General features: G+C 47.7%; 1 protein-coding gene across 1 annotated transcript; it reads left to right on the top strand.

Moving 5' to 3' along the window:
- Positions 1 to 5502: 5502 nt before the first annotated feature.
- On the top strand, positions 5503 to 7204 carry LOC141940260 (vitelline membrane outer layer protein 1-like). The gene is made up of 3 exons (XM_074861036.1): positions 5503 to 5673; positions 6273 to 6376; positions 6910 to 7204. Exons 1-3 carry the CDS (start codon positions 5503 to 5505, stop codon positions 7202 to 7204), a joined length of 570 nt encoding a protein of 189 aa, XP_074717137.1.
- Positions 7205 to 10300: the final 3096 nt, after the last annotated feature.

Raw genomic sequence — 10300 nt, 5'->3', positions numbered from 1 at the left:
AAAATTACCGGAAGGCTCTACAGGGGCAAACATGAGGTCAGTTTTTAAAAATTGTTCCAAGGGTGATCTGAGTAACTACAGACCTCTTATTCCAGCTTATATACTACAGTGGGGTCTGCCAGTGTGTACTGGATTTACAAGGCAAGGTCTCTGTAGTGAAGGGACTGCAGAGGTGGCTTCTGTCAGAAGACACCAGGAGCTGCTCCCATGTCAGATAGAGCCAGTGCCAGCGAGCTCCAAGGTGGATTCACAACTGGCCAAAACTGAGCCCATCAGGGACACTGATGGCACCTCTGTTATCACGTATTTAAGAAAGAGCAAAAATGCTGCACAGCAGCTGAGAGACGGGAGTGAGAAAATGTGAGAGAGACAGCCCTGCAGACACCAAGGTCAGTGAAGAAGGAGGGAGAGGAGGTGCTACTGGCACTGGAGCAGAGATTCCCCTGCAGCCCGTGGTGCAGACCATGATGAGGCAGGCTGTGCCCCTGCACCCATGGAGGTCCACAGTGGAACAAATAGCCACACTGCAGCTTGTGGAGTATCCCACACCAGCACAGGTGGACGTGCCCTGAAGGAAGCTGCAGCCTGTGGAGAGCCTGTGCTGGAGCAGGCTCCTGGCAGGACCTGTGAAACCCATGCTGGAACAGGTTTTCTTTCAGGACCTATGATCCCATGGGGGACCCATGCTGGAGCAGTCTGTTCCTGAAGGACTGCACACTGTGGAAAGCACCCACACTGGAGAAGTTTGTGATGAACTGCAGCCCATGGGAAGGACCCATGCTGGAGAAGTTCATGGAGGACTGTCTCCTGTGGGTGGGACTCCACACTGAAGCAGAGGAAGTGTGTGAGGAGGAACAGAGAGACAAAGTGTTATGAACTGACCACAACCCTCATTCCCCACCCCCCTGTGCCACTTTTGGGGGAAGGAGGTAAAAAGTCAGAAGTTAAGTTGAGCTCGGAAAGAAGAGAGGGATGCAGGGAAAGTGTTTTGGGTTTTCTTATTTCTCACTATCCTACTCTGTTATTAATTGGCAATAAATTGAATTAACCTTCCTCAAGTCAAATCTGTTTTGCCCCTGACAGTAACTGGTGAGTGATCTCCCTGTTCTTATCTTGAGCCATGAACTTTTCATCTTGTTTTCTCCCTCTGTCCTGCTGAGGAGGGGGAGAGAGAGCAGCTGGGTGAGTACCTGACAGCCAGCCAAGGTTAACCCACTACACAGTGTGATAAGCTTGCTATCTATTTCACATGCAACTTTTAATAATTACTGTAACCACTGCCAACACTTCCCTATTACAGATTCTCTCCAGAAACAACCTTCTCTGTCCTCATGAAGACTCTCCATAGAAATTGGATTCAGCTGAGACAAAAAGATCCATGAGAAATTATTATCATAAAATATGAAAGACATAACCTTAGAAAAAAAAAAAAAATAGAGGGAAACATAGGGTAGACCCCAGTTTCTTACTACCAGGCCTAAAAAAACCTGTGCACCTTCTGGCTTGGTAAGCAGAAGCAAGATGGGATGCCCTAGGGAGTCTCCAGTGGCACTTGACACTTACCCCTGGGTAGTTGAATCAGCTCCATAAAGACTGTTCAATGGATTCAATTTCTAGACTTCACTGAGACTGTGCATCCCCACTGGCTGTAGCAACAGCTTAGACACAAACACCACAGGTGTCTTGTATAGACAAACAAATGGAGGTGTCATAACTTAGATGAACCTGAACCAAAGCTCTGGTGGCCTCACCAGTCAATAGAAAAGAGCAAGTAGCAGCAGAAATTATAAAGAAAGAAAATGCGAAGGAGGAAGATGTCTTTGCCTCTACCTTTGCCTCAGAGAGCTAATTCTCAGCACTAGCTGCTCTGCACTGAGAGTGGTGAGAAGTCATGGAATCTGCCTCAGTCTAATGACTTTGTGTTATTAAGGGTGTATCTAAGAGGGGGAAACATCACTTTTCTCATGTAGGGAGTTACAGGTGTCACACCTCACCACTGTTATGCTGTAGGCAAGTAGTGCTGTCCCTCACCCAGCTGGCAATGTACCTGTGTATCTGGTCTAGGTGCACCAACAGTGTCAGCCACTGCCTGTTCCTTGGCCCTCAAAGAACACCATTAGTAGCATAGAAAGTTTTGAGCCTCTGCATCTGATTTTAAACCGACATGACAGCGGCAGGAGTGCTACATGCTTCAGAGGCTGACTGGCCCCTTGGCAGCACCAAAGAATGCTTGAAACTAGGTCTTTTATCCAAAAACTATCTTTAGTTTCCAGATGTGGGAACAATTTAACTGGCCTTATCTCCAACAACATTACAAAGTCTATTGTAAGAATATTTTCAGTCCACATACAGTTAAAGTAACTTTTTCTCATCTTCATCTAAGAAGGTTTATGTTGCTAGAGAAGGCAGCTATCTGAGAACACATCTCCTGTGCCTTCCCTGGAGAGCCCCACCATCTTGTACATGGGCAGTAAATAACAAAATACCTTCTGGCCCACAGAAAGTGGGATTCACCTAACCTATTCTTAAGTATCTACAATGAAAATGTATCTATGCAATGTCAACAAGGCTACTGCAAGCACTTCACTCTTTTATCTTGATATTTTGGTTCCGTGAGTACCTTTTTCTCTTCTGCTGATTTCTGATTATTTTGAGCACCTGCACAGTTTTCAAAGATTTTGTTTTCATTGTAAGTCTCAGTTCTTTTTTATCATAACAAGTAGGACTTCAGTTGTCCAAAAAATAAGAAACATTTCTTTTTGGTTTATATGTTCCTAAAAATACAGAACTGGTCTTTGTTCTACACCAGCCAGTGTCTAATTTATCCTGCCTTCCAATAATTTGGCTAAATAAAAGAAGATACGTCATATAACATGACCCTACAACTAGCTGCCAAAGCTAACCAGAAAAGAAGTTGTCAGACTCACTGAGAAGTTCAAACTCCAGCTTTCCAGTCTAACATAATGAAAAATCCATCCATCCTGGGCTTGCAAGCTGGTACATTCCCTATCTGATTGGAGGACTGCAGGTTAACAGAAGAGAAAAGGAAGCAAGGTGAGAAGAAAAAGAGTTTCCCCAGATGAAAAAATGTTCATTCGCAGGGATGTTGAAGACATCACTGGTTGCTCAGGGAAGTTTATGTATGAGCAGATTTATCCAAAAGTATTCATTGGCCCTGCACCCCAGCAGCACAAATTCAACTGTTCATACTGAACCCAGCATTTTAATTCCAGTCCATGTCTTACTCCTGGAGCTGGAAATGTTTTCTGTAGAGGGGAAAAAGAAAAAAAAAAAAGGGTTCTTTGACTCAAGAAGGAGGTTCATCACTCTGGAAGGGTTAAAAATTAATGAGAGACAAGAGAGGGAAACATAAAGCTGAGATTAGTTCCTGGTTTGTTTTCTAGCTCCCCACTCTAAAGTTACAGAAACACACATGGTACCTGCTTTCTCCCACAGGCAGAGTTAATTACTAGTGTGAATTGTTTCCACTGCTTCCTGCTGGAATATCACAGAACCACTGACCCGGTGCCACTGCCTCTGCTGCCTCCTCCCCAGGCAGCGAAAAAGGAGCAACAAAAAAATCAGCAAAGATGTTGAACAGGGTCTTTTCCCAGCCAGGATTCCCCTCTCCTACATGCAGTGTTAGGACCACTGGGGCTGGAGCTCAGACTGATAGAGAGGAAACAGGAGTTGTGTGAAAGTGGAAGGCAAAGAAAACAGATCCTCTCAATAAGAGGAACTCAAATGGGCCAAGATTCAGCTCTGTGGATATAACTACAGACTGTAAAACATCTCTTTTGACACCTTTTTGGCGTCAGCCTGTTCGGGACCTCCTCCCCAACTAGCTCCTCTTTACTGCTTCTCTTTAAGATCCTATTACAGTTCTAGGTGCCTCTGTCACTACTCCATCCTAAAGCCATAAATTTCCACATACCCTGAAAGCCTCATCATGCAGCCAGCATGGTTAACGAAGAGGGTTGATCATATCACTTATTCACAGCTCTTTACTGGGTATGGTACCTGTCAATGGCCCATTGCTCTTGCTGTGGTTGCTGCCACTGTTATGAGGAAATCCAGTTGACACCTCAAGATCAGAAAATCCTATCTCACCAGGACTGGCGAAGTATCTATGAGCTATCCATTCTCCCAGTCAGGACCCTGACCATACAGCCCTTCATCCCTGTTGTCTTCCTCCTGCTGGGTTCCTGCTGCCTATGAGATACAATGATACAATAAGATATTTTTGTCCCCACTGTCTCCCATGGGGTGCTGTGAGTAACTGAGAAAATTTACAGTTTTACCCAAGGGGTAACATCAGGGGATTTTAGCTGAAAGCAACACTTCCTCCTTCACCTGTACAAAATGGTTATTATAGAAGGAGGATATTCCATTCTTCAGTAACTGAAGCCTGGAATAACTCCTTCTCCCTATTTTGGCTGTGTTTATAGTGTAGGATATACTGCTGGTATATCCTCACAGGACAACTCTCCCAGGTGGCATCACTCTTCAATGGGACCATGAGCAGCTTATCCTCCTACTCAGCAGCTTACCCTCCTACTCAGCAGCTTATCCTCTTACTCTGCAGCTACTCACAGGATACCCTTGAATACTGCTGTCAGCAGAGGTTTCTTCTCTGGCTAGTCCCTCTGAAGGAATAAGGCATGCAACAGAAACTCACATCTGAGAGTGGAACAACAGCAGAAGTAGGGTCCCCTACCCTCTCTGTATGCTCACACCTCCTACAGATACACCTGAGCAGCTGGGAGCTGTGTCTGCACAAGTCCGTGGGATGATGGGACTGCATGCAGTTTTGCTTCCATTCCCCTGCCCGCAGTACAAGACAGACATAAATAAACTGGAGTGAGTTCAGCAAAGGCCACACGAGATGGTTGGCAACTGGAGCACTTGCCCCGTGACAAAGGGTTGCCACCCTTTACACTTAATACATGTCCCAGAATAAAATGTAATGGCTTCCAGTGCAGGTACTTCCCACAACCCCAGTGGGATAGTGAGGAGAGAAGGAAAGAAAGGAAGAGGAAGCAAGTGAGAACTTCCACAGAATGAAGGACCCTGAGACACCTCCACCTCCATTTTGCCTCAGCCCCTTCAGAGGTTTCTTCACCTTCCAGTCCAGCATTTCTCCTCCCATCTTACTCTCCAATACCCTCCTTGCATCATTGCCAGGACCCTTCTGCAAATCACAGCACCCCCGTAGGGAATGGTCCCAGCTCTGTTCCCCTTCCCTTCCCTCCCCTCACATGCACAAGTTTTCTCAGCACTGCAAGCTTCCCAGCCAGTGCATACCAGCGACAGCCCTTCCGCCTAGCAAGGGTGACCCCACCACTGAGGGAGAGGCAGTCAACAGGAGCAGTGCATAGCAACAACTAGCACTCCCCATGGGGTTTGTTGACACTCCCCAAGGATTCCCACCCACTCTTCTGTCTCATAAATTCCCCCATGCCATCACCTCTGTGCAGCGAGGCACTGAGCAGGTCCCCCATGATGCAGCTGCTCACTCCAGCCATCCTCTGCCTGCTGGGCTCCTGCTGCCTCTGGGGCACGGAGGCACGGGAATATGAGTCCATCCTCATGGTTCCCAATGGAGGCCCCTGGGGCTCTTGGGGACACCAACACTTTTGCCCCAGCGGCTACGCTAAGGGATTTGAAGTGAAGGTAAGGTTTCACTCCTTCTTTGGGGTGGGAAAAACCCTGCTGTGAAATGATGTTATTTTGCTCTGGTCTCAGCATGGCTGGCCACAACACTTTGTCCCATTGCAGCAGTTTGCATTGTATCTGCATCACTCACGCACGCTTATCAATAAGAAATCTCTAGTGTAGAGTAACTCTCCAGGCTCCCTGCCAGTGAGCGATTTCTTAACAGAGGAGTCCATGGGGTAAGAAAAGACCTGGGGTTGGTACTTCAGTGCCCGTTCCCAAGGGGCTGGAACAATTCCTACCTGCCAGCACTCCAGCTCTGAGTGTCACAGTACACGGCGAGAGGGTGGGCATGACCCGGGACAGCAGCCACCAAGTGTTGCTCTGTCCAGAGCCTCTCTGCGCTGCAATTTGAAGAAAAAGCAGAGGTGGGCAATAGCAAAAAGGGCTCCCTGAGAAATGCCACGGAGCTGCCTCACAGCCCTGCTCAGCAACACTACCTGTGTCTGGCTCTGTCTCTGGACCCTCCTACCACCCCTCATCATGAGGACTCACCTCATCTCTTCCTCTAAATGGGGGATGTGCTAACCTCTCCTATTTTCTTCTCCTCTTCTAAGGTGGAGCACTACCGGGGATTTTGGATGTTTGGGGATGACACAGCTCTGAACGGCATCCGCCTGCTCTGCACGGATGGCACAGTCATTGAGTCCTCTGTGGGGTGGTGAGTAGTCCTTTCTTGTCCTCCAGGTCAGCAGCTTCTGGGGGCCATGAAGGAAAACAGCGCAATGGTTTCTCCATTGGCAACCACACCTCCTGAGAAGGTGGCTCCCCACCTGACTTGAGGAGGTGGGTGAGGTCCCACTGGCTATAAAGTGAAGGTCTCAAGGTAGAGATCTGGTCCCAGGGAAGGGAACAGTACTCTGAAGAGTTCAAGAAATGCAGATCTTAAACCTGTTCTTTCTACTTTTCCTCAAATACTTACTTTGAAAAGAACATTGCTATCAAGTAACAGTGGCAAAGCAAGCAGCTGAAATTCCCAATGGGTTCTGCAGCAACAAGGCAGCCCAGGACTGATGGTGGCAAGACATCTAGGGGGTGAAGGGGAAACAGAGTGAAACAGGTGCTCGTAGAAACCCACCATCCCTGTGTAGGTCCCTTGCCCCAGGACTACCAGGATCCCAGGCATGTTGCAGTGTTGACTGCAGCATAGCAGAGGCTGAACACATCTAGGCAAGTTGTTTCCTTCTCTGGCAGGTGGGGAAACTGGACCAAGGCCCAGATCTGCCCCAGCAACAAGCTGGTTTCCTTCTCGCTGCGTGTGGAAGAGAGGCAGCACCTGCGTGACGACACGGCAGCCAACAATGTGAGATTCACCTGCTCAGACGGGACAAAACTGGAGGGCTGGGGACTTTCAGGGGGTTATTTCGGCCCATGGAGCCGCAGCTGCACTTCTGGGGCCATCTGTGGGCTCCAGACAAAGGTGGAGGAGCCCCAGGGAAAGGGGGATGACACAGCTCTCAATGACATGAGATTCTTCTGCTGTGAATAAGTCTAATTCCCCACCCCATGTCAGCATCTGCAAAGTAGTTCACCATTAAACCTTGAACGTGTCCTTGCATAAAGAGCAGTGTGCATTTTTCTCCATCATGTTTTGTCAAGGGTACAGATCCCATGGCTACAGAACCCTGGGGGTATCCTCCCGCCCCTGTCCAGCTGATGCAATGTTGCTGCAGCTCCTTGCTCCCAGGTCCAGCCCGCAGCAAGGCTGAAGACATGTTACCAGGAGATGCACATGTGCACATGCGTGCACACACACACACATGATCAGCCACTGATGAACACAGAGAGCAGTGCCTTTACACTGTGCCTAAACCCACACAGATTCACACACACACACACACACACACACACACAGAGCTCACATACACGTGAACAGCACGGGTACCAGATATTGTTCCTCTCTGGCTGATCACTAATGAAATATGTACTCACACATAGGAAATGGGTCTCTCCAGTAGCTGGCATTAGCAAGTCATTCTGCCCCAGACCTGGCCTCAGGCCCCGGTTTCCCCAGGTGCTGGCACCGGCACCCTCCAGGCTCTGAGGTTCATGGTCCCGTTCTAGTTGCTGGCACTTGGATCTCATGTTGCTGCCCACTAGTCTGGCTTGAAGGTTGCTGGTGGTCCCTCACAGGGCTCAGAATAGAGGGTGTGCCCACACAGAAGGTGGATGGAAAGAATGTAAAAGTAATTAGTATTAGTAGTCGTAATAAATAATTATTCTTATTATGTAAGAATATTTAGTAAGACAGTAGGACAGACTGTGGTGATCAGGTGCAGGGCTTGGTCAGACAATCATACTGACCAGCCAGCTGTAACCCAGGGCCAGCCCCTTTTATCCCTTTTTCTCTCACACTGGTTCCCCCCACAGAACCACCTTTGACTCTTCCCCTAAATAGCCAGTAATAATTCTTGCACATTCCCACGACCCCAAACACCTCATGAGAAGTTGTACAACATCCCCAAATGCTTTTCCCCTGCAGCTCACTGTGAGTCCCATGCCCCTGTAGGTGCTCATCCCCGCCAGCCTGCAGGGCCTTCAGGGGAGGGGGTAGCCCCACTGACTCTTCAGTGGGGTTCACCAGGATCCTGGGACTGATCGCTCTCCTCCAACAATCAGAGGGAGCAGATCTGGAGCGCTGTTGGCACTGCTGAGGTAACTGGTTTCTCCACCTCGTGTCGACACTGATTCTCTCTGGGTCTTTGTGTTCATAGTGGTTAGGCTTTATAATAAATTTATAACCTAACAAATTCCTGGGAGTGAGCACAGAGCATCCCCACACCTGTAGGTATGGCAGGAGGCAGGACTATATGGGCTAGACAGTGAAGGAGGAGAAGAGGGATCATCTGCCCTGACAGAAACCATGGCAACAAAGGAGAGGAAGGGGAACTCTTCACCCTCTCTCCATTATAATGCTTAGGATGTGGAGGGATGACTATCATACATTCATTCATCCATGAACAGGTTCAAATACACCACACATCTCCTGGCCCCAGCTCCATGCCTCTCCTTCCAGCCTGCTCAGCACAGCATCTCAACATTTCCAGGTGCCTGGTGCAAATAAGGCACCTTGAGGATTTTTGTTTCCAAGACTGCAGTAATTCACATGTAGTGAAGTCAGAAATGTACTATCATATATGTACTTTTCCTGAAACCACCACCCTCTCCTTCCACATCAAGACCCACTGCTCAGCTCTTCTCTGGAGTTCATATTTTGTCCTGCTTTGTGGGGCTGTAGGCAATACATGAGGACTCTGACCATAATAACAAGTATGTGACAGGGAGTAGTCACAAACCCCCACCTCACAGGGTACTACACAGGAACAAGTTGGTTGGCGAGTCACATGTGTAGGAAGGACTCAAGAAGGAAAAGAACAAGCAGCAAGGATGAGGAGAGTTCCCGAGTGAATTGCAAAGATTTCAACAACAAACCCTTTCCTCGGTACCAAGAGTACCAAGAGGAAGCAGAAATCTAAGAAATATATAGGAGGGAAGAGTATCTTTAAATTTGCAAAGGTCATAGACATTTCCCACACTCACATATTTGAAATTTGCTTGCTATGGTATTCTCTCTGATAAGTAATTCTTGCTTAGAAAGATTGTGAATGGTCCTCAGTAACACCTGTGAGCTGAGACTTTCTGTGCACACGCTGTATATCAGAACACACAGACGCAGCCAATTCATTGTTACCTTTGTTTAATCCCTGCTGGGAGTCCAGATGTTCCAGACATTTCTGAAGCATTAACTATGCCATCACTTGCCCTTATACATCCAAACAGACTACCTGCCGCTTGGCATGCAGCCAGGACAAGCCTCACAACAGGTATATTTACAAGCATATTTAACCCTTTCCATCAAGTCTTTGAAAACAGGGTTTTGAAACTCATAGAATCATAGAATGGTTTGGGTTGGAAAGGACCGTAAAGATCATCTAGTTCCAACCCCCTGCCATGGGCAGGGACACCTTCCACTAGACCAGGTTGCTCAAAGCCCCGTCCAACCTGGCCTGGAACGCTGCCAGGGAGGGGGAAGCCACTGCTTCTCTGGGTGACTTGTTCCAATGTCTCACCATCCTCACAGGAAAAAAATTCTTCCTTATATCTGATCTAAATCTACCCTCTTTTAGTTTAAAACTGCTATCCCTCATCCTATCACTACACTCCCTGATAAAGAGTCCCTCCCCATCTTTCCTGAAGGCCCCCTTTAAGTACTGGAAAGCTGCTCTAAGGTCTCCCCAGACTGGGGCTGGAGACTCCAAGTGGTTATATTTTTATTGCCCGTTTGGTTGGTTACCACATATTTATCTTATTCCATACCTATACTGGTAAGCCCCACAGAGCCATCTATTATCTCAGGAGAGCACCACATCTAAAATCAAAAGAGAATCACTGAGTACATGAGCGGGCAGCAAGGTCACAGATCCTCATGGGTGGGTATCCAGTTTAAAGAGACAAAAGCACTCTTCAGGCAGCTCAATTTTTTGTTATGGGAATCTGTTTACAAAACAGAGAAAATTCATGTCAGCTTTTCTCCTGAAAAAGAGATTCCCCTAGGGCACTCTGAAATACTTTGAGACAAAAAGAT

The sequence above is a fragment of the Strix uralensis genome, chromosome 2 (assembly GCF_047716275.1).
Source record: "Strix uralensis isolate ZFMK-TIS-50842 chromosome 2, bStrUra1, whole genome shotgun sequence".
In the NCBI taxonomy this organism is placed as follows: domain Eukaryota; kingdom Metazoa; phylum Chordata; class Aves; order Strigiformes; family Strigidae; genus Strix; species Strix uralensis.
The sequence above is the reverse complement of the archived record's forward strand: the minus strand, read 5'-3'. Positions and strand labels throughout refer to the sequence as shown.

Bases quoted from the DNA above. Each gene is read 5' to 3' on its own strand.
- LOC141940260 (XM_074861036.1), top strand. From the start codon at position 5,503: ATGCAGCTGCTCACTCCAGCCATCCTCTGCCTGCTGGGCTCCTGCTGC. The intron at 5,674-6,272 runs GTAAGGTTTCAC...TCCTCTTCTAAG, and splicing joins CTAAGGGATTTGAAGTGAAG to GTGGAGCACTACCGGGGATT. The intron at 6,377-6,909 runs GTGAGTAGTCCT...CTTCTCTGGCAG, and splicing joins ATTGAGTCCTCTGTGGGGTG to GTGGGGAAACTGGACCAAGG.